The following is a 24,203-nucleotide window of genomic DNA, read 5'->3' on the forward strand; positions in this document are numbered from 1 at the left end:
AAGAAGAAGAAGAAGAAGAAGAAGAAGAAGAAGAAGAAGAAGAAGAAGAAGAAGAAGAAGATGATGATGATGATTTGACTCACTGAGCATGGACCATGGAGATGGTAGAGTTGGTGGCCTTCACCACTTAGTGCTAACATCTTTAGTACAAGAAGATGCTCTACACACTACCAAACATCAGCACCAGCTCAGCCATAAACCTTCTTCTGATCTACAGTAGTGTCCTTGGCTGCAAGAAACACTAGTGCAATGGCTGCACAAAGCATATAGGATATCTGGTTTGACTTAAAGCTCACACCATGAGATAGAACCCATACCCAACACTGTTTGGGTCCAAAGTCCTGAGACTAGAAAATGTAGCCCAAGGACCAAGGGGGAAACCAAACACTTCTACTAAAAGAATGTAGCAATAAACTGACTCCTGAAGACATGCTGTTACACTCCTGTATCAGGGCCTTGCTCAGCCATCATCAGAGAAGCTTCCTCCTGCAGCAGAGCAGAACAAATACAGAGACCAAACATCATGCAGAGAATGAGATACCCTGGAACACTCAGCCATAAATAGGATGTCTCCATCAAATCACTCCCCGCTAAGGAACCCTGCAGAAGAGGAGGTAGAAAGAGTTGGGACCAATGCACAGATGAACTCACAGGGGCTGAGGCCGGACACACAGGGCCAATGCACAGATGAACTCACAGGGGCTGAGGCAGCTCACACAGGACCAATGCACAGATGAACTCACAGGGGCTGAGGCAGGACACACAGGGCCAATGCACAGATGAACTCACAGGGGCTGAGGCAGCTCACAGGACCAATGCACAGATGAACTCACAGGGGCTGAGGCAGCTCACACAGGACCAATGCACAGATGAACTCACAGAGACTGAGGCAGCTCCCACAGGGCCTGCACGGGTCCTCGAGCTGAAAGGATTAATCCTAAGTCCCTATGCTTAACCCAGAAGCTGTCTCCAATTGGTAGCCAGTAGCAATTGAAAATTTGTTTTCTCCAAGGGAGTCTCACTGTGGAAACAAACAACTCTAAGGACAGGCTGTATGCCCAGCAGCAGACAGACAACAGAAAAGGGACTCAAAGGCCTCTCTGAGGGTTCCTTTCTCATGTCGTGCCAGGCCTTTAGTTTTTTAATCTTTGTTTTTATTTTTATTTTATGTTGTTTATATATATCCCCCCCCACAGGTCGTCTGTGTATGACATGTGGCTTCCAGTTTAGTGTTTTCCGGGACTTCTGAGCATGCAGATGAGTGGCTTTCTGCATCCGTCCCTTCCCTGTGCCTTCTCTTGGGCTCTGTGCCTTCTGTTTTGTCTTAGAGCTTGTGTTAGTTTTTGTTTTATTTTATTATATCTTATTATAATCCCTTGGAGATCTATTTGTTTTCCATCCAGTGAGAGACAAGAAGGGGCGGATGGGGGTATGAGGAGAGGGGAGGAGGAATTGGAGAAGCAGAGAGACAGGAAACCTTAATTAGGACATATTATGTGAGGAAAAAAAGTCTGCTGTTAATAAAAGGGGGCAAAAATGAATACCTGTTATGTGTGAGTCAGAAAGGTCTACCTCTCATGGGGTAATATTTTGAATACTTGGTCTCCAGCTGGTAACTATTTTAGGAGGTCTCCCAGGCTGTAGGAGGCAGGGCTATCAAACGCAGGAGGGTCACTGAGGTGCACTGCCCCAGGCCACTTCCTGTTGCTCTCTCCTTCCTGTTCACTTGAGGTGAACAACTGTTCTCTGCTATGCCTTGCACTGCCATGGTGTCTGGCAAATACGGAGATAACCCTGTGAAGTGGTAAGCCACAACAGCAAACCCAGGCACTGATGTTCAATAGGCACTGAGCTCAGGCACACTAAAGCCAACGCTGTTATAGTCTTAAAAAGGGAATAAAAATTTTCCCCCTTCTCCAATATAATCAATAGGAATCCCTGAAATAGTTTTAAGAGCCTAGGCTCCCTGCCCACTACTAGAGATGAACTTAACCAACCGTACTCTCTTGAAATTCCCCTTTTTAACAACCCACTCACAATGCAGTTGGCTTGGGTTGAAAATGAGGGAAAATAAAGAATTATGATGCGCTGAAATATATACACGTCTGAAAAAGCCAAGATTATTTTCCTTCCACAACAATTAAGTTAGAAGGGACCTTGATAGACTTAACAGATGAAGGGTCACTAATCAATGAGGGGAGGGGCTGAAGCCCAGTCAGTAAAATGCCTGCCATGCATGCAGTTAAGACTGAGTTCCCAGAAGCCATCAAGAAGACAACCTAAGCTATGTAGGATGACAAAAGCTTATGTCACTTCAGCGGAAGCTAGCGCCATCTGAGAAGATGGACCTCAAATGAGACAGTGCCTCCACTAGCTGCTGATAGGCAAGTGTTCTCTTGCTTAATCATGGAGGTGGAAGGGACCAGCCCACTGCTGGTTGGGACTATCCCTGGACAAGTGGTCCTGAGGTAAGAAAGCAAACTGAGTGAGCCATGAGGAACAAGCCAGCAAGCAGCACTTCTCCATGGCCTCTGCTTCAGTTCCTGCCTCCAGGTTCCTGCTCTGACTTCCCTCAGTGACAGGCTGAGGACCACAAGCTAAAGTAAACCCTCTCCTCTCACAGTTGCTTTCGGTTATGTTGTTAAATCACAGAAACAGAACGTGAACTAAGACACATGGATGGCTACCCAAGCGTGTAACCCTAGCCTAGGGCCAGAGGGGAAGAATAGGAGGGGAGGGGGCGGAGCTGAGGTTCTAGTTCTGCTATCAGAAACAAGTTGGTTTTCAAAATACCCTCTTAAAGGCTTGGAAGAACCAGGGTAGCTGGAGAGATGGCCTGCCAAAGCCAGTCAACTGTCCCTGACATTTAGTGTTCATAGAAACTCAGGACAGAATCTAGCACCCAACCAAGAAGTGGAGTTCATCAAGGAACCCCTTTTCCCCCGTGACTGTGCTAAAGACCGACACTCTTGGGGCTGAGAGATGGCTCAGTGGTTTAAGAGCATTGACTGCTCCTCCAGAGGACCCATGTTCAAATCTCAGCACTCACATGGCAACTCGTAACTGTCTGTAACTCCAGGATCCGACACCCTCACACACATGCATGCAGGCAAAACATGCATTTAAGAAAGAAAAAGGAAAAAGACAGATTGACACAGCCCAAATTCACATTACCAAGAGGTCCAAAGTAATGTGGGTGTGTTCAAAGTAGAGTACCCAGAGACACATGACACAAATAACACCTTTCCGTGAGTCACACTTCCACCCTAAGATGTAAGAAATCTTCCCTCAGTAACTGTCCAAGAGAAATGGGCAGGTCTCCACCCAGAAGAATCATGTAGGTGTGGCAGTAAGGAGCCTGGGAAGAACCAGAAGAAACAACACCCTGTGGAAAACACCCAGGAAGACGGGGACAGTGGGACTGTCACCATCTGACATCTTATGGAATATAACATAAGGCATATCTTTTGAGGATGGGACATTTTAGAGAGATGTCTGAAGGCCTCCAGAGATTCAAACTCCATGGAACGGGGCATGAGGACACTGGGCTGTGACTCTGCTGTGTGCATCTCTGCTGTAGTGTCTCTTATTTAAAAACAACTTCACACACTTCACTTGGTGGGCCTTTTGCTTCAGCCAGCCCCTGAGGAAGCTGCTTCTCTGAAGCCTCTCTGCTGGGGGAGTGGAGGGGATGAGTAGGCAGGGCTCCAGCCTGCTCAGTGAACCCAGCTCCCCCTTGGGTCCGGCCCTGTGGTTCCCCACACCTCTTATGCCTTGCAGCAAGTTCCCCCATCTCAAGACATTGCACAACCAGCTTAGCAAAACATTCTAATACAGTGCTCACTCATCACCCACACATCCTTTGCACGGCCTTTAAGGACTGGATGTGGAAGGGCTCCTGAGACACCAGTGGGGGACGAATGGACCACTCATTCGATGATATTTTTTGAGTGCCAATTCTATATAAAAGCATTTTTAGGGTATATATATATATACATTCATATATATATATGAATGACAGGATTTTCATTCTCTGCAAATTACCACATGTATTTAAGAGAGAATAATAATACACATGTAAGCAACTGTTTTTAGACAGTGTCTGTCACAGAGAAAAGGAAAGCCCATATGAGATTGGTATACAACTTACATCAGGTTAGAGGGGCCATCTGCACAGGGACCGTTCAAGAATCCAGGAAAGAACATTGTAATTGGACCAGGAAGAAACATACACTGAAGTTCTATGGTTGCTTAAGAACCAGAAAACACCACCATGCCTATTCCCATGTGACCACAGAGCAGGAGAAGCAAAGGGAGGGAACCAGTGAGGGCAAGGAAGGGAGTGGAGCCAGGCCAGCAAACAGCAAGAGATGATAAGACTTTGATGCACAATGTCCCCACAGGCTCCTGTGTTTGAAAGTCTCATCGCCAGCTGAGTTCCTGCTGTTTGGAGAAGCTGTGGAACCTTTAGGGGTAGGTCTTAACTGTGTGGGGGTTGGAGGGAAGGCTGAGAGCTATGTAGCCAAGCCCCACTTCTGATCCTGGTGTGTCTGTGTCTCTCTGTGTGTCTCTGTGCCTGCCTTACCCCACTGCCCCCCCTCCTGCACACACACACACCACACATACTTTTCCTTCCTCTCATCTAAGATATGTACAAGCAGCCTCGCTGCCACCATAGCCTTGAGTCACCCTGGGGTGTTTTCCCTGTGTCTTCCCTGGAAAACCCTGAACCAAAATAAATCCTTCCCTTACATCACTCCTTGTCTGAGCTTTGACTCGGTCCTAACAATGAAAAAAGTAACAGAAGAGACATAGGAAAAACCATTCTAAACAGGTAGTTGGAGTCTGTGGAAGGTTTAACTATAGAAGTGACAGGCCATCGTGCGAATGTCAGAAGTTCATCTTGCCACTGCTATGGAAGATCTGGATTCAAGCAGGACTTGGGAGAATACTTGAAGCCTCCCTGCACTCATTACGAAGCACGACAAGAGCAGTGTGCAGACTCCAGCCTGGAAGAGGGTGAGCAGAGAGCAGAGGGGCTAGAGCTTGACGCCTGAGCACTTAGCTTGAGTACTCATGGAGAGATGGTGGTCTGTTTACAGAGGTGAAGACACAGGCTTAGATGTGGTTGGAGTACAGGAGTGAAGGGGCTGTGATGCCTGTCAGGGAGTCACATGGGGGAAACAGGTCAGTAACTGAGCAGAGCACTCAAGATGAGAGCAGATTCGGCAGCCACTCACCCCCCTTTTATGATGTCCAGGATCCAATCCACACACACTGGGCAGGTCTTCTGCAGCAATTAACCAGAACAGGCATGGCCAGAGGCTAACTCATCCAGGAAAATCACTCTGGGTGTGCCTGGACCTGTATCTCCAGGGGATTCAAGACTATGTCTAGGCAAGGACAAAGATTAGCCACCACACTAGGAAAGAAACGGCTTAAGATGGGACGGTGCATTCAGATCAAGGCTGGTGAATGGGGAGAACACTGCAGCTACAGAAGACAAGAGGTGACAGCGAGTGGGTTTGCTGTTACCTGGGACGGACATTTCTAGACTAGCCAACATCACTCAACAGCTGAAGGGAATACGCCTCAGCTACAATGTCCAACCACACACAGCTACAGAGACACTGAATTTAAGGTTTGTTAACTGAAATAAAGACAGCAGTGGGTGTCTGGTACCAATCAAAGGAGGCAGCTCCCGGCATATTTGCAGACTACACTGGGCGGGCAGTGGGGGGGGAGTGTGTGTGTGTGTGTGTGTGTGTGTGTGTGTGTGTGAGTGGAAAGACCAACATTGACAATTTCTATACGTCCAGCACTTTCTAATAAGATATTCACTGTGGGAGAACTAAGAGACACAACATAAGTCTATGGAGATGAAAGAGGGGGAAACTATTTCAAACGGTGCAAAACGCACCACAGAGGGTGAGTGCCAGTGGGAAGACTCCATAAATTACCAAGTGACCCTGTCGGTATGTCAAGCTTTTCTAACATCGATATCTTATCTCTTCAAATTGGAGCCCAAACCAGTTTTTTAGCCATCTCCTAACAATTCCCATAACTCATCCCTTGGTCTTCAATCTTCCTGGCAGAGAAGCCTTTCTTTGCCTGTATATGTTCTATCCAGTTCCTCACAGAAAGAAAGAGAAGAAAGCAATGGCCTGCTGTGGGTGGGGCCAGGATATGGCCAGTCTTATCTCCACAGGGAAGCTGGCCTTCCATCAACTATGGGGCACACCCAACGAGTCCTGAGGACTTGGAAGCAGAGTGCCCTAGCTGATGCTTTTCAAAACTCTTAACAAAGTGCCTGTGGATTAAAATGCCCTTGTGTCCCAGGAGGCCTACAACCCAAGTCTCTTGAGTAAAGGCTAGTGTTGCTGTTCTATGAGGCCCCAGGCCACAGCCAGAGCCAACACTCACTCCCCTCCTGTCATCTCTTCCATCGGTTGGCCTGCTGGCCTCACAGACCCTTGTCCATCGTCTGTAACCACGACAGTCTACTTAATCTTCAGAATCCCCCTCAGCGTCACCTCTCAGAAAGTGTTCAGCAAGCCCCCCCAAAAAGCAGTCAGGATCCGCCATCTTCCTCCCGTTTCTCCCTTTCCTCTCTCTGCTTCAGCCACACAGCCTTCCGTGCAAGTGTGAGCCACTGAGCCTTTGCACCAGCTGATCCCTCTGGCTGTACGCTCCTCATCATGCCCAAGGCTTCACCTCCTTCATGACTTTGCTCAGTGTAATCTTCTTAACAAAGCTTATGCCCCATCCACACTACTAAACAGCCTCCACCACACTGGGGATGTGTGTGCATGTGTCTATCTGTCTATCCTACATCTATTTTCCCCGAGGTTTTAAGTAATTTGAAGGTAGAGTCCATCACGTGTTCAATTTGCAGCTGAAACCCTTGAAGTGTCTCTTATGTTAAAGAAAAAAACAGAAAGGTGAGATATCAATTCAATAGTTCATATAATTTATATTTAATGACTGTAAATTAGATTTTGACACCTCTAATCACCAAGTCACTAGTGAAAGCATTAAAGATTTAAAAATAAAAGAATACAGTAAGAAAATAGATAAAGCTAGGACAAATGGAAAAGTCTAAAATAATGATTCATAACTTGTAGGACTTTTTAATCCCAGTTTGGGGCTTGATTAACTGGTTTCCAGATAGAAGATACGCAACTTTTATTATTTACAAACAGCACAAGAGCAGGTACTTTCTATGCTATTAGAATTACTTTTCTATTGATAACCCCAAGTTATTATTTACTATGTTCATCTGAGCTGCTCTTAACTCCAACTGGCCAGCTCTCGGGGCCACATTTTCATGACTCACCTAACCCATGGTGGCTTCTCCACGGGCCTTCTCCCTTCGTTCGTGGTTTTCCTTTAACCTTCAGCCAGGGAACCCTAAAACCCACCTATGCCTTTTCTGCCCAGCTATTGGCTGTTGGCATCTTTATTCACAATCAGAAGTAACTTAGGGGCAAGGCCACATAGCATCACTTGTCACTTGGGTCTACCTGCAGACACTCCTGTCTCTAGGGCAACCAGGTCTTGAAGAATCAGTATTACCATTAGAATACAAGCAACATCAGGCCAACCTACAATAACTCACAAATACATAATACTAAATACAATGGTAATCTGATACTATGAGCCAGGATAAAGTAACAATTAATTTATTTATGACCTAATAACTTAGTATGTCTTAGCACTCATAGTGTTTTTATAATAATAATGGAAGCTACCATTTAATAAGAATGTGTCTGCTGAAGGAACCCTGATATAGTGGCTTCTTGTGAGGCTATGCCAGTGCCTGCCAAACACAGAAGTGGATGCTCATAGTCAGCTATTGGATGGAACACAAGGCCCCCAATGGAGGAGCTAGAGAAAGTACCTAAGGAGCTGAAGGGGGCTGCAGCCCTGGAGGTGGAACAACAGTATGAACTAACCAGTACCCCCTGAGCTCGTGTCTCTACCTGCATATGTAGCAGAAGATGACCTAGTCGGCCATCATTGGGAAGAGAGGCCCCTTGGTCTTGCAAACTTTATATGACCCAGCACAGGGGAACGCCAGGGCCAAGAAGTGGATAGGGGAGCAGGGGCGGGGGGAAGGTATAGGGAACTTTCGGGATAGCATTTGAAATGTAAATAAAGAAAATATCTAATAAAAAAAAAAAAAAAAGAATGTGTACCAGCAGCTACTTAGGTATTTTATAAGTATAGTCCAAATATGACTTATAATTTTTCAACCTCCAATTGTACAAAGCATACTCATATGCCCATTTCCGTTTTTCCTTTCAGACTGCATTCAGTAAAGTACATGGTAGTCAAGACTTTATTGCAACAACAAAGGCAAATTTCTTAGACTGTGTGAAGATTGATCCCAATGTCAACTTGCTGAGATCTAGAAATACTTCTGAAAACGGTCTCTGGGCTTCTTGTGTGGAATTATCGTGATTAATTTGAGTCAAGAAGATGCACCCACTGTGAATGGCATCATTCCTTAGGCTGAGATCCCAGACTGTATAAAGGAAGTCAACTGGGTACACACATTCATCCCTCCCTGCTTAACTATAAATACAATGAGACCAACCACCTCAAGTTTCTGCCTCCGTGTCTCCCTGCAGTGATGGTCTGTAACACAGAGTGATAAACACAAATACTCCTCAGGTTGCTTTTATCAGGGTATTTTATCACAGCAACAGGAAAGTCAACTAAGACACACAATCCTGCCTAAACGTAGGCAAGTATAAGTGTCCTAGCACACTTAAAATAGGCTAGCCTGAGCTATGATGCCTAGAAGTATTGAATACACTAGGGATATATTCAATTATGCTTGGTCTATCTAGACATAACCCAGTACAAGATAAAGAACACCTATCCTAACTGCATCCACATCACTACCTCCTTATGAAGAACTATTCCTGCTCGAGGCCACAACCCAGCTCCTAACTACTTCCATTTGAAAAATTATGAATACCTGGAATTGAAACACTTAACTAGGGATGGCAAGATAGCTCAGAGACTAAAAGGTGCCTGCTGAACAAAGCCTGACCACTTGATGTTCAAGCCTGGGACCGTGTAAAGGTGGAGGGAGAAAACCAATGGACAAAATTATGCTTTGATCTCCACACATGCAACATACTTGGTAATGAATATATAAATCACACGTGCTGGATACACATTGTAATAAATACATAATTTACTTTAAAAAAAAAAAAAAAAAACCTGTGAGCCAGACCAAACCTTTAAAAATTAAAGACTGACAGACAACTGTAACTTATGGTAAGCGTGATAGTTCATTTCGACTAGCCTAGAAGATGGCTGAGTCTTTGTTTCCAGAGAAGGTTAAATCATACAGGCTCCAGCATATTCAATAGTTTATAACTCTTGAGAGACTCAAATTTTAAAAGACTTTTGGAAGATAGTAATCTGAAGGTATAATGAGAATTTTGGCATTCTGGTTTCTTTAAAACAACAACAACAACACAATATTATACAAATAAATTTTTGTTTTAATCCCAGGTAGAGGATATGGGATTGCTGAGTATGATTTGTCTCATGCTCTGGTGGGGGAGTGATTTTGCCAACTTCATAGTGTTTCTGCAATTGGTGATGTTTGGAATTCTGGGGACTTTTCAGAAGATATATAAATGCGAAGGCCCTGAAAGGCAGGGTGGGTTATTGGTTGGTTGCTGTTGATCCAGGGGGCAGTGTACAAAGAAAAAACAGTGAGAAATTAGTTATCCTGACAGTGGCAATCAAACTTGCCCCAAGTAACTTGATGTTCCAATCCACAGGAAGTAATCTAACAATAACGTCTTCCCCTTTCTGACTCCTGACCTTAGTTAAGGATCTCTTTCCTTTCTCCTCTATCATTTCTTCTCTTATTTAGTGTTAGGGGGTTGAAAGGATCAAAGAAAAAGGGTAGAGAAGGGTGGAAGAAAAAAAGAACCCACAAAGTAGCCAAAAGACCAGGGCCTACTTTTTAAAAGTGGGTGGGTTGCTAAGATCATGCCTTTAAAGGGAATATTTTGGACCTTGCCACTTCCTGTACTCCCACTCTGCTTCTCCCTGTAGGCCTGAAGCAACATGAGCCAAAGCAGGCCTTTCTTCCTAATGGCTGTTACTCTCAGGTTAGCCTGCTAGTTATCGCAGTGACAAAAGTTCCGACCAACACAGTAAACGGGTTTTAAAACTCTCAACGGCATTTTCCTATGAATAGATTATATATTTATCTCTTCCTACATGTTTTCCACATAGCAATGATTTTCTTCTCTACCATGGGAAAAGGGTGTTTTCAAACAGTTTTACCCAATATCAACAGTTCACAATTTGTCTATCCAAGAACAGTTTTGAACACCAGGAACTGTGGAAGAAAGCTCTAAAGGAAATGGTAACAGACTCCTGGACCTAGGGTCAGGATACAGGTCACTCAGTGTGGCAGTTCATGAGATCAACCTGCTCAAGTTCTCATCATTCGGTCACTGCTGCCTGCATCATCTCCCTACTCCAGGATCACTTTATCCTTGGAAGTGCACTTCACTAGGTTCCTTGAACCCCTGTAGAGTCCACAAACAGAATTCAGGGAAACTGTGAACTCAATGGTATTCATTTAAGATCATTATTTCGAGAAGGGAATAGTGCCTTTCTCTCACTACCATAGGGCTCCCTGGAGCAATAAATTAAAGAAATGGTAATAAAAGTACAGAGAGAGAGAGAGAGAGAGAGAGAGAGAGAGAGAGAGAGAGAGACACCTTAGCTAAAAAGCTCTAGCATCAGTCTATAAATGAGGGAAATAAGGCTGAATCAAGGGATAAACAGTAAGAAAGAGATAAAACATATTTCTAAATTGGATGGTATTTCTCACCTTTCATTCCCAATCTTCCAGGAAAAAAAAAAAAAAGATTTCATTCACTCGTGCTTTTGATAGTTAATCTTACTCTCTCTATCCCTCCCTCCTTCCCTGAAGCAATGACCCTCAAGGAGCACAAGCCTGTACTGTCTGGAGCATCTTCTCTTAACTTGTTTCTTAGTTGCTCTTTCTTCTTCCTCTGTCCCTCTCTCAAAGGCCCATAATTCTACTTTCCCCTTCTGAGATCTATTTCACCATTTGGTGAACAAGATAAGATTTTGAATCACCATGGAAACAGACTTTGAGTTGTGTCTACAAGGGTTTTTCTGTTTCCAGGAAGGCTTAACTGAGAAGAGAAGGTCTACCCTGAAGGCAGATAGCACCATCCCATGGGCTGGGGGGTCTCAGACTCAATCAGCCAATATTCATTTCTCCCTATGTCTTGATTGCAGACTTGATGTGACTGTCTCCCTCATGCTCCCACCACCATGTGGTCCCTGCCATGCAGGACTGTCACCTCACACTGTGAGCAAAACCTTAAATTGCTTTTTGCAGGTATTTTCTCACAGCATCAAGAATAGTAAATAATCCATTCTTCGATGCCTATGTTAGTTACTTTTCTATTGCTGCGAAGACATCATGACCAATGCATCTTATAAAAATGGGCATTTAATTAGGGGCTTTCTTATAGTTTCAGAGGGTATATTCATGAACATCATGACAGGGAGCATGGCAGCAGGAAGGTGTGGCGCGGGAACAGTAACTGAGATCTTATATCTGACACAAAGCATACATCTATTCATCTCAAATGGAGAACCCATGACAGACCAATGCGTGGATATCATCAAAGTCCAATTTGATGAACCAATGAGTTTTATTGGGATTATTTACAAGAATATTGGTAAGGAAATACTCAAAGGAACAGAAATGACTCAGAGACAGCTGTATCACCAAGGCCCACCCCAGCATGTGTGGCAGCTCACAAAGCCAGGAACCTGAAACACTGCACACCCACAGCTCAACAGGTTAGAGAGTATCCTTTCCTGGCACCTCAATTGATCTAAATGTCTTCCAGGTAGCTCAGATTATTTCTGCTCCTTCTAGGCAGCTGGTCTAATCTCAGAATCTGCATTGCAGCTCACATTGACTTTGCAAAAAACTCTTGGAACTCTGGTAGGTAGGCCTAGAGACTCTAGTCAGTTTCAGGGACTTCCTGAAGCATTTTGAGTTGTTTACCTTTCTGCTCAAGGGGCTTCCCTGCAGGATGGAATGTTTCAATCTACATCCTAGATTGAAATACCCTCAAGCAGGAAAGAGAGAAAAATGAGATGCTGGGCCTGATGTGGACTTTTGAGACCTAGAAGCCCATCCCCAGTGACACTCTTCCAAAAGGGCATGTCTCCTAATCCTTCTCAAACAGTTCCATGAACTATGAACCAAGCATTCAAACATATGAGCCTATGGGGGCTAGTCTCATTCAAACCACCACAACAACAACTACCAACTGTGTGTGGAGGAGTCTCAACTCTTTATTCCCACCCTCCTATTGTTCTGGAGTTCTAATCCCATAAGGTGATAACCAGACTATACACACTCATCACCAGCAAGTCAGTATTTCATAAACTATAAAATCCCTTTCCAATGCACAATCCCCTCTCTTAGCTTTTCTATTTCTATTACAAGGTTACAATATTAAGGCAGTGGTTCTCAACCTGGGGGTCATGACTCCTTTACAGGAGTCCCATATCAGACATTTACATTACAATTCAAAACAGTAACAAAATTAGTTATGAAGTAGCAATGAAATAATTTTATGACTGGGGTCACCACCACATAAGTAATTGCATTAATAATGCTCAGCAGCATTAGGAAGGTTGAGAGCTAAGGCAATTATTCATCACACACAGCTGGGAGACAAATTCTTAACATTTATATGTTTAAAGTCATTCCTTCTTCTGCCTTGCTTCCTTAAGACCAGTCCAGAGACTCAGACCATCACCACCTGAAAGCACACTCACAAGGTCTGCTGAATCAGTGTCTGAAAAGTTCCCAAGTGATGCCTTGTGATTTATAGGCATAATAAATTTGGAAAACTGTTGATCTAGTGCTTACTAATATGTTACCAACATAACTGTGTTGGGGGGTTGGTCTTGTGCACTATGTATTCAGATGCTGCTGTATATTTCAGACATCTGTCTACAGTCCTGACCATGGCACAGTCAAGCACCTCTGGTCTCAATGTCATGTAAAAAATGTTTCTGATTGCTCAATAAAGAGCTGACTCGGGCTATGACTGGGCAGAGGAGATAAGAAGGCTGGACTTCTGATCTCAGCTGGGGATCCCAGAAGGAGAAAAAAAAAAAAAAAGTAAGAGAATGACCATGAGGAAAGAAGGGACAGGTGGCTATGAGGCAGAAGGTCCAGGAGTCATGATGAGAGGTCACCAAGGGATTCACCATGAGGACACACACACGAAACAGAGCAAGCTAGAGCAAGAATCACAGTACAGGTAACACCAGGCCCATCGCTAGGATGCAGAGTGCTTCGAGGGCTAGAATAAATACATATCTGCCCAGTCAGAGTGCTTAAAGCTTGCTAATAAATTTAATAGATCTTGTGTCAATTCTTTGGGAGCTAGACCAGGAACAGATAAGCTATCATCCACAAATTGTAGCCTACATAACTGATTTAAATTTGATCAGTTTAAGGAATCATTACTGAATCCTTAGTACTTACCACTAGGCTTTGGATACATTGTCTCATTTAACACTCAAAATAGTTCCCTGAGGCAATCCATGTTAAGGCTGCATAAACTGAGATTCAAGTGGGTAAACCAGCTGCTCAAAAACCCATAAACAATGAAGCAGGAATTGATCCTAATCAGCCTGACCACAAACAATCCTGCCAAATTGCACCAACTCCTGTCAGTGTTGATTTATGTATCTCAAGTGCATGCTGGCAAGATTAACTGCTCAGGATGACTGCATGCTCTGTCAACTTAGCACAGATTCTGTTGGTGTACTGCAGTTCCTATTGGCAGTCTTTCTAAACGCATAGCAGATCATCCTGCTTGGGGCGGCATTCTGAACACTAAAGATATGCTAAGGTGTTTGATTGGTGGAAAAAAGATAATAACAATATTTGAAGGGAACACTAAGTTAAGCCTTAATAGTAAACTGCCATGTGTGACTGTTTCTTTCTTTTGAAAAGTAAAGGAAAATCGGTGTGGGGCTAGCTCTGGAATGCATGGCTGGTTGGGTTCCTCTCGGTGAGTTCTGACTAGTATCTAGCTTCTTTATATTTTAATTGTCTCAACATGTCATTTTTCAGTCACTATCATTCCATAGTAATCCACACCACTTATAAACCTATCCTCATCCTCATCCTCCTCCTCCTCCTCCTCCTCCTCCTCCTCCTCCTCCTCCTCCTCTTCCTCCTCCTCCTCTTCCTCCTCCTCTTCTTGTCTATATACAAATATCAACCCATGGAACCCACAACTAATTACATTTCTGGAATACAATATTACCTATCTTCAATCCCCACCTTGTTGAGAATAAAATGCATGTTTCAGATGCCCCGCATGGAAAACTAGGCATTCTCTAATCTACACATGACAAGGCAACATGTTGTCAGAAGACTGGCCTGAGCAGATGCCCCACAGGCATGAAGATCAACACCAACACTATTTCTAGGGCAGATGTCTGCCTCACCGCCCACCCAGCTCTTGGGAACTCTCTTTAGGGGCTCTTTTCCTGAATACTTTTTAACTATTTAGTCCAAGAGGAAACTACAACTGATTGAATCCAGACAAGTTAAGATCTTTGGTGGTATTTTCAGGCATGAATTAGGAAACAGGCCATCCTTTTGGGGAGCAGAAATGACAGGTTGAAATTAGGAGGTCAACAGTTCCCAGTCCCAGAGAGTTTCTCAGGCATCTATGAGCAAAGAAAGGCTGAATAAAGCCAGGCTGGATAGGAAAGTCCGACTGTACAAAAGTACTTGGTTCTTACCATGTCTGGTTCCCATCCTTCCTCACACTGTGACAATCTCCAAGGTTCCTATAATACTTAAGAATTTTCCTGTAAATTATTTGTGTTTCTATGGCTTAAAGCCACAATGACTTAATAGCAATAAAGTGGCTATTTCTAAAAACAATATTTGTTTTACATAAGTTATTTTGTACAGATAACACTGTCTTCCTTCATATACCTAAATAGAGTTGGAAATACTAATCTCCAAAGAGCTCACATTTCACAGTGTATAAAAATCTTTTAGAATATCTATTTAAAAACAAGTCTTGGCTCATACATTCGACATGCTCCCTGCACTATTAAAATACCACTTTAAGAAGCTAACTGCCTGATCATTTTTAGTTTAATTTTGAATGTAACAAGATAAAACTGCCTCCTTAAGTCATCTTTTCCTTTATGTATTCAATTATATTCTCTGCTTAAAATGCTTAAAATAAAAATTGGCACGGATCCACTCACTGATGGAGATTTTAAGTTAGAAAGCAGTAACATCAAATTAAGCGCACAATGGCAAGCTTATTCTCTACACTGAACATAGTCCAAATCAAGATTTTTTTCATCACCGCTACAATGGACTGGAGAGTTTTCATCTTAATTGTAAGTTTCTACATTTCAATCAAATAGACTTTGATTTAATAGATGGCAATGAAGTTCAGCTATAATCAACCTGGCAAACTCAGATCAGTGTCCTAAAAATCACCCCAGATTCCTTCCTCTTCCAGTATAGGCTTTGAAAAGACCCCAAAGGTCACTGCATATTCTAGGACTCCTAATATGATGCTATTCAACTATTAAGCTGTAGAAATAGTTGTCATCAAATTAAAAGAAAATTGCTACTCATCTAATTCAACAATCCCATTTCCCATTTACAAACACCGATCCCCAAATCTGGCTAATATGCCAAGTCACAGTTAAAGAATTCAAACACAGACTTCACCATAAGACGCTCACATGATAAAAATGTATGGTTTCCTTTCAGTGCTCCAAATTTATGGTTGCTTTAAATGTCCAATAAAAAGTCTGACGGAATTTTAAAAGCAAAAAATTGCTATACCCATGGTAGATTCGCCTTGCTAATCCTAGCTACATTAGAATGACAGGGGAAAGGCTCTGATCTGAATCATCCGCCTCTCTACCATTCTTTCTCAAATGTCCCCATTTATATACACGCTCCTTACTGATAGTGTGGATTTACTTACTTTAATCTTATTCTATAAACTTTGGTGTACCAAAAAAAACATGATAAAACATCTTCCAGGTACCAACAACCATTTCCTAAAATAAAACCAACTTCCAAGCATGGTGGCGGAGGTATTATTTTTAAAAAGTACATTGTTAGAAAAATGAAGAAACATAACTGTCTTAGGTCAACTCACATTCCTCAAAATAAAGGCACCTAGACAATAGGGAGGGACATCTTAGCAGCCCTCCCCAGTGTGGCAGGCTCTGCATGTATGTGATGAATTAATAACATGCTTACATGATAAACTGCTAGCAGTGTATATACTTAGAATTGTAACTTCTTAAAAGCAACAGAAAGTACCACCAGTGTCCTAGCATCCTTCAGTCCTATTTTCCAAGTAGAGTAACTGGAAAACAAATGTAGCAACTCAAAAATAAACACAAGGTAGCAACCCAGATGTTACAGTTAAGTGCCCAATGGCAACCCTTTCCAGACATTCTCAGTCACTCTTCCCACCCCACCCCCAGCAGCATTTGTTGACACTACTTAAATGTAGTCTCATATACAAACACTCCTAACCAAAACACCAGAACTCCGAAAGGAGATTTAAAGGGATCATAAACACGGGTTCACGCCCAACCTGTATTTACCCTGCGTGCCCAGTTGCAATAATTAGGAAGTTGCTAACAGTACGGTAAGTAACAAAAAGAACTTTACAAAACCAAACATAACTAAATTAGAGACTTAGGACGATGGAAAACTGTAACTTCGCTTTCTGAAATAAAACTGGGGGGAGGGGAGCGGTGAATTGCTGTCTGCTGTTTTAACAGTTGACATTCCTAACAGCTAAAGATGTCAGTAAAATGAACCTCAGTAGACCCAGCAGTAAAGTAATAGATTTCTCAACTCTTTAAAACGTTCCAGATAAATACAATCATCTTCATATTGCTTCACCTTTCTCCAGCTCTGCTTGGGGGGAAAAACTATAAATAAGAGATACTGAGCCATTTTAAACAACTCTGTTAATTTGAGAGTGCAAAAACCACGCTGGCTTTCTGTCACTTGTGTTATGCTGAAAAGGACACCTGGGCATCCACGGAAGCCAAAGCAGAGCAGCAGGCTCACGCTCTCCCTCCGAAGCTGGCTGACTGCAGTAGGTAAGGTCATGGTCAAAATTCACAGGCTCATTGAAACTTTCAAGGCTCAGCCAGCAGCGCCTATCACGTTTCCAGAGCCCATCTAAGTAGATTAAAGCTGCAGGAGTTTTCTCACTGTCAGATCAGCAGGAGGCTATTTCAGCCCCCCACACCGCAGTCCGCAGAGTCTGCAGCCGCGCACCTCCTTGCATCCCTGGCTGTGCGCTAGAATAACCTCCCCAACGCGCTCCCCGCCAGTCTTTTAAACAACCTCCAAAATGGATGTAATTAACTCTAGACCACCTCGAACTCGCGACCGCCGGGACCCCCTCCGGCTGTCACCACCAAAGCCATCCTTCCGCAGAAGTCTGTGACTTCTGCCTGGCTCCCTAAGGAGTGGGGGAAGTAGGGGGGAGGGAGGAAGACTCCCTGCCAGGAGGTCTGGAAAGGGCACAGCAGCTGGGCGATGCGGGAAGGGATGAAGCATCAGGGCCATATTTACGCTGCTTTTTTTCCTTTGCCTTCCCCCCCCCCCAAATTCTCCTAGAGTCTGACAATACTGCCTTTAAAGGAAAAAAGAAAGCTAATAAGCTCTCAAGCTGCCGCCCAAAATCTTCTGATTCACTCCAGTCCTATCTCCGAGAAGCTCCGGACGCTTCCTGTCAGGGACAGGTACACCTGCCCACTGGCCCAGGGCAGGAGGGCCCATCGGTCCCAGACAAGTGGAGCGATCGCTCGGACTGGGCCCTGAGCAGTCCCCCGCCGGGATTGATAGCTGAGACAGAGTCGGTCCCCGCACAAACTTCCCACTTCCCGGGCAGCGAGCACGGATCGGCGGGAGGGCGAATGCGGGGCAGGAGAGCCGCGGAAGGGCTCAGAAGCACAGCGCAGCGAATGCTTCTCATCCCGCACCCTCCCTGGGTTCCAAAGGGAGCGCAAGCGCCGCCGGAGAAACCCAGGAGATAGACGCATGTCGTGGGGTTAGGGGTACCCCAAGAGGCGAGTGGCCAGAGGGCCCGGGACTGGCCGAGCTAGCGGGCTAGAGGTCCCCGCCCTGCCACCGCTGCAGCAGGAGGAGCAGAGCCCGGAGGTTGAGCCGGAGGAGCAAGAGGAGCGCGCCGCAGAGGAGCCTTACCGAATGGTTGACCCCCCACATGAGCACGCTGAGCAGCGGGTCGCTGGCCCGGAACAGCTTCACTTTCTGAGCCACGAAGTGCTTCTTCTTCGTCTTGGTCTTGCTCGCCAGGACGGAGGACGCCAGGTTGCCCGGGGTCGCCATGGTCGCAGTCTAGGTCCCCTCCACCGCCGCGCCGCCGAGGCCGGGGACCCGCCCTCCCTACACGCCAGCCCGGGGAGGCAGCCGCATCCCCCGGGGCGGCCGCCGCTGCGCGCCTGCTCCAGCCCCGCTCCGCCCGCGCTCGGTCCTGGGCGCTCGCTCCGCCCGCTCCGCGCGCTCGTCCGCTTAGGCTGCAGCTGCGCTCGCCTCGCGCCCCCGCCCGGCTCCCGCCCGTCGCGGCTCGGCGCACAGCCCTCGGCTGGTCCAGGCGGCGGGCGGCTTCCGCGTTGGGCGCCAGCGTCATGACGCACAGGCGGGCGGGGCAGCGGCGCCGACAGGCGGGGCGGGTGCGGATGCGGATGCCGGACCGTTAAGCTGTACCGTGCGCTCCGCCACCGGTGCTAGGCGAGCACCTCCCTGGCGACCGCGATCCGTCTGGGGAGGCTGCTGCGGAGTGTGGAGACTCGCGCGAACATGCCTTTCTCGCTCCCGGGGAGGAGCAAGGAAAGGATACGGAGCCAAGGAAGCTCCGAGGAGGGAGCCCCCAGATGCATGGGGCAGCCAGGAATGTCCGGGAACCTCTGCTTCCCGTGCCAAGGGCCTGGAGAGTTCGTGGGACCCAGAGCGCTTCTTCGGGGCCGGGTTTTCCCAGCATCTAGGGAAAGGACCTTGGCTCCTCTTTGTCAACTGTCTGCCAGGGAGTCCCTGCCTTGAACTTCCTAACCTTTTGTGTTCTGGTTGGGCCTTCCCACGCTGTCGGATACTAGAATGTCATTCCCAACCTACTCTGGGATTCCTCCCTGAAACCCCTGCTCTAGTCAAGACAGCCATGCCCCAATCTGGACCGTTTGCTTGGAACCCATCAACCTTTTTGCAGGTCACCCCTTCCTTCTCTTATTCTGGACACACGCCTTCTGATTTGAAAATGTTTAGCCTTTCACCACTACCACCCCACACTGAAAGTTAGCCCTCCTTATGCTGGCATTTGTTGTTCCAAGTCTACAGTCCTTAGATCTTTCAAAAAGACAAAGAGTAACGTCTGGAACAAAGAGGGAGCAGATCCTGTGGGGAATCTTCCTTTTCTTCATTTGACCTTTCACCACGGTTGTCCCCCCAAATCCCCTTGGTCGTTCTAACTTGTTGATACTATCCCCCCAAATGATACCTTGCTTCTTCTGGTACCAACCATCACCATTGTTAATGGCTAAGGGGGTGAGGATAGTAACAAAACTAGCCTAAATTAATGTTGAGAAGTCATAGAGTTGAGCCACAGTTCCACTAGCTGACCAAGTCATTTAACCAGACTGATGTTACTTCTGTGAATAGGTATAACCTGACACAAAGGTCACTTTAGGGACTATCCTATAGATTGTTTGTTAGACTCAAAACCAGCAGTAGATAAAAGTACACAATGTTGCAGACCTGTAATCCTGACACTCAGGAGGAAAGGCTAGAGGATCAGAAATTCAATATTATCCTCAGATAAGTGTGTTCAAGCCAAGCCAGGTATACAGGAAACCCTGTCTGGGGGCGGTGGGGGGGGGGTTGTACAGTCTTCATCTTACTGATAACTCATAAACTGTCGCCTGACCTCAGAAAAGAGCCTATCTAAACCAATATTCATAGCTTGCCCACAGGCACCCTTACACAAGAATCTACAACCAAATACAGCATCCTACACAGCCTACAAGTTGTTTCATATCTCTTCCTGTATTGGAAATAAGCATTCATATTGCTGTTAACCAGTTAGGAGTTCATTTATTTAATAAATTCTCATTGACCCAGACTCACATCATCATTGATAATATTGCTCTTCATCACCACTCCACAGAAACCTATACCAGCCCTTGTCCTTGAAAACAATTACCCTTTCCTCCTGGTTGAAATGAATTCTTCCACTTCAATGCCTCTGTAGCTCTTTATTTGTTCACAATAGCTGTAATGTACTTAATTGTATATTAATAATGCAAGACAATGGGCTTGCTGAAAAACTGAATTCAACGACGGCAAAGAGCTGGGTGAGCCTACAAGAACAGGAAATGGACACCTCTGGGCGTTGTTAGGCAACCCTTCAAAGAGAAACGTGGGCACAGATGGGCCAGAGGTCGCCATCTCTCCTGGGAGGGGCAGAAACAAGGACGGGGAAAACAAAGGTATAATCATGAAACATTGATGCATCCTGCTGAATCCTGACTCAGCGCCTTTGCAAGCTGCTTCCATAGTCAAGGGAGTCACATCTTTTTGCCTTGGAACTCTTTTGCTGTTGATTCTGAGGCTGAGGTCTTTCTCTAAGCAAGGAATTATTCAAAAGACAACCACTAAGGGAAATGTTGAAAGGCTCCTGGTGCTGAGTTGGTTTTGCTTCCTGCAGCGGTTACTTTGTTATTCCTTATTCCTTCTCTTACTATAACCAACTTGACACACTCTCATAAAGCAGTTTGAAGTTCTTCATCAAAATGACAATGTCGAAGGTTTTACAATGACTCGGGCATCCAACCGGAACTGGCTGTGGGGGGAGGGTAGATGATCTGAGTCCCCGCTGCCTCCCCCCCCACCCCCCACCCACCCGCAGAGCCTGGCTGGCCCGACAGTCCCTATATAGAGAAGAGGGTAGCCTTGAAGTCACAGATCTATGTGCTTCTGTCTTCTGAGTGATGGGGTTAAAGGTGTGCATTACCACATATGATTTGATTTTGTTTAAATATACTACACTTCTGATAAAAATATTTCAATTGAATAATGCTGACTAGGATTCTCTAAGGAGAGGAGAAATCGTCGGTTTTCTTGGTTTAATTTTATCTGGTTTTATTTGTGTGACTTTCCTTTATTGGAAATAGGATCTCATGTAACCCAATCCAACTTCGAACGTGTTATGTAGCTAAGGACGGCCTTGAATTCCTGGTCCTCCTGCCTCTACATCCTAATTGATGGGATTGTAGATCCTGGTCCTCCTGCCTCTGCATCCTAATTGATGGGATTATAGGTCTGTACCAGAAACCCCTATTTTGTGTGTGGCAGGCAAGGGATCTACCAGCTGAGCTACAGCCCCAGGCCCTTTTGACTGCTTTAGGTAGAAATCACAGCAAGCTGTAAGATGAGTCCATTCCATCTTACTTGGTATATTCTATAACATTGTCATTCAAAACACTTGGAAGACCATTATTAAAGAAAATATACTGTCACACCTAGCTAAAAGATAATGAGTGGGGTCCAAATACAATGAAGCAGGCTCCACTTAGGATACATGAACTCCTTCTGTCTGGGGTTTTACACTAGTTTTATTAGCTAGTTGGAGATTTTTTAATTTAAATATCTATGGCCAGCCTTCTGGCTTACCCAGCTGACTAGGATTTCCTGGACAGTGGATGCACTTTCAAGAATCTACCATTGAGTTGCTCTCAATATGATTAGTCTGGTGTAGGGAGAAGTTGGGGCTCAAAAACTATGACACAGGAGGCAGTCATTCCCTGGATTGACTTCTATCGCCCAGTTTCTATTCACACGATAAGAATTTAAACTAGCCAGGCAGTGGTGGTGCCCTCCTTTAATCCAGCACTCAGGAGGCAGAGGCAGGCTGATATTTGAGTTCAAGGCCAGCCTGGTCTACACAGCTCCAGGACAGCCAGCAGCCAGGGCTATACAGAGAAAACCTGTCTCAATAAATAAATAAATAAATAAATAAATAAATAAATAAATAAATTAGAGTTACACCAGACAGGAAGAAGCTACAGTGGGCAAGAGTCAACTCACCAGGTATCAGGTCTTTACATATAGATCTCTATAGCAGAAACAGAAATTTCCAGTGTAGGAGAAGCAATCAGCAAACTACAGCAGATTCATGAGTCAGAACGTGCTACATCCATGAAAACAGTAATGTCAGGTTGAGGATGTAGCTCTGATATGGTAGGAGACCCTCAGCTCAGTCTGCTGCTTCCAAATAATCAGCCAGGGTTTCCACCCCAGATTTCCCCAGTATTTTCATAGAAATTATAATAGTATAGTTATTAATCATTATTAATTATTAATCACCAATGCTAATATAAGTAAAAATAAGATACAAATTATATACATGGTATGATATTGATGTGTAATGTACATTTAGAGCACAGAAATATGATATTGCTAGTGTTCTCAGGGGTATAGTTTGGATTATAGATGATTTTTACAAAACATTTTTGCATTTTCTTTTTTTTTTTTTAAGATTTATGTATTAATTATATGTAAGTACACTGTAGCTGTCTTCAGACACTCCAGAAGAGGGCATCAGATCTTGTTACAGATGGTTGTGAGCCACCATGTGGTNTTATATGTAAGTACACTGTAGCTGTCTTCAGACACTCCAGAAGAGGGCATCAGATCTTGTTACAGATGGTTGTGAGCCACCATGTGGTTGCTGGGATTGAACTCAGGACCTTCAGAAGAGCAGTTGGTGCTCTTACCCGCTGAGCCATCTCACCAGCCCCCATTTTTGCATTTTCCAAGTTCTATAAAATGAATGTTATCTTTTATAATTTTCAAGCACAATCATCTTTCCTAGTTGAATGGGTAACAGAGGAATGACATTTAACAATAAGCGCCCAGTTTCTTTAAATGAAATCTTTGTTTATAAAACCATTAGAAAAGATTCTTTTGGGACCTGAAGAGATGGCTCAGTGACTAAAATGCTTACTGTACAAATATGAAGGCCTGAGTCCAACACCCCAGCCCTCACCTGAATCCTGCCACCCAGCACCCGTGTAAAGGCCAGCCATGTAGCAGATATCTATAATCCCCTTTCTCCTAAGAGATGGAGACAAGAAAACTGCCTGGAGCTCAGAGGTCAGTTGGCCTGGCATTTGCAGGCAGAAAGTGGAGCAACTGAGACTGTCTGACTCCTCCAAACACACACCATAGCACACAAGCATACTCATCAAAAACGCATGTCAGTATGCGCACATACAGGCACACACACCCACAGAGACACAGAAAAGTGTGGGGAGGAGACTTTTCAGGTACTCTTTGCCACTTGTTATTGTTATAATAATATTTAGGACATGATGAGTCAACTTCACTGTGGAACAGATAGCTCATATCCCTAGATGTAGAAAGGAGAGGAACTGCCCCTCCCCCCACTTTGCAAAATGTTTTGGAGAAAAAAGATAGCTACATATTGAAAATAAATGAGCAGTATCTGCCCAATGCATGGATCTTTTGAGTTTTCATGGATGTAGAGAAAGGCTGGTTTTGTTGTTTTGGAACAGGGTCTCTATAAGAAGCCCTGGCTGTCCTGGAACTCATTTTGCAGACCAGGCTGGCCTTGAACTCACAGAGATCCACATCCAACTGCCTCCCAAGTGCTGAAATAAAGGTGTGTACAACCACACTCAGTCAAAAAAGTTGAAACTGTGTCAAAATAATTGACTCAAAAGAGTGCAAAAGCAATAGCTATAGTAAACATGCTTCATTCAGTGTTTGCAGAACATGGTTACGTTGAGTGGGGAGTGTTTAATGTAAACTTTTGAAATATTCACAAGCAACTGTGAATTAGCTGTTTTAATATACAAATATGTATAAAGATTGATGAAACTCTTCTGACACAACAAAAACATTGTATTAAATATAGACTATGAATGCATTTTTCATATCTTACTAGGAATGCCTAGGGCTGGTGAGATGGCTCAGTGGGTAAGAGCACCCGACTGCTCTTCCGAAGGTCCGGAGTTCAAATCCCAGCAAC

The 24,203-nt window shown here is 44.7% G+C and overlaps 1 protein-coding gene across 2 annotated transcripts in view; it reads right to left on the reverse strand.

The window, feature by feature from the left end:
* Pip4k2a (phosphatidylinositol-5-phosphate 4-kinase type 2 alpha) overlaps positions 1–18,748 on the reverse strand; it is a 159,093-nt gene extending 140,345 nt beyond the window's left edge. The window contains exon 1 of one of the 2 annotated variants that reach the window (XM_021193206.2): positions 18,347–18,748. In XM_021193206.2, coding sequence (XP_021048865.1) covers positions 18,347–18,490 — 144 coding nt within the window. In that variant the 5' untranslated portion in view covers positions 18,491–18,748. The remainder of the gene's footprint in view (positions 1–18,346) is intronic. The other variant, XM_021193208.2, reaches the window with a different exon arrangement.
* Between the last annotated feature and the right edge of the window lie 5,455 nt (positions 18,749–24,203).

The sequence above is a fragment of the Mus pahari genome, chromosome 3, assembly GCF_900095145.1.
Source record: "Mus pahari chromosome 3, PAHARI_EIJ_v1.1, whole genome shotgun sequence".
Taxonomy (NCBI): Eukaryota; Metazoa; Chordata; class Mammalia; order Rodentia; family Muridae; genus Mus; species Mus pahari.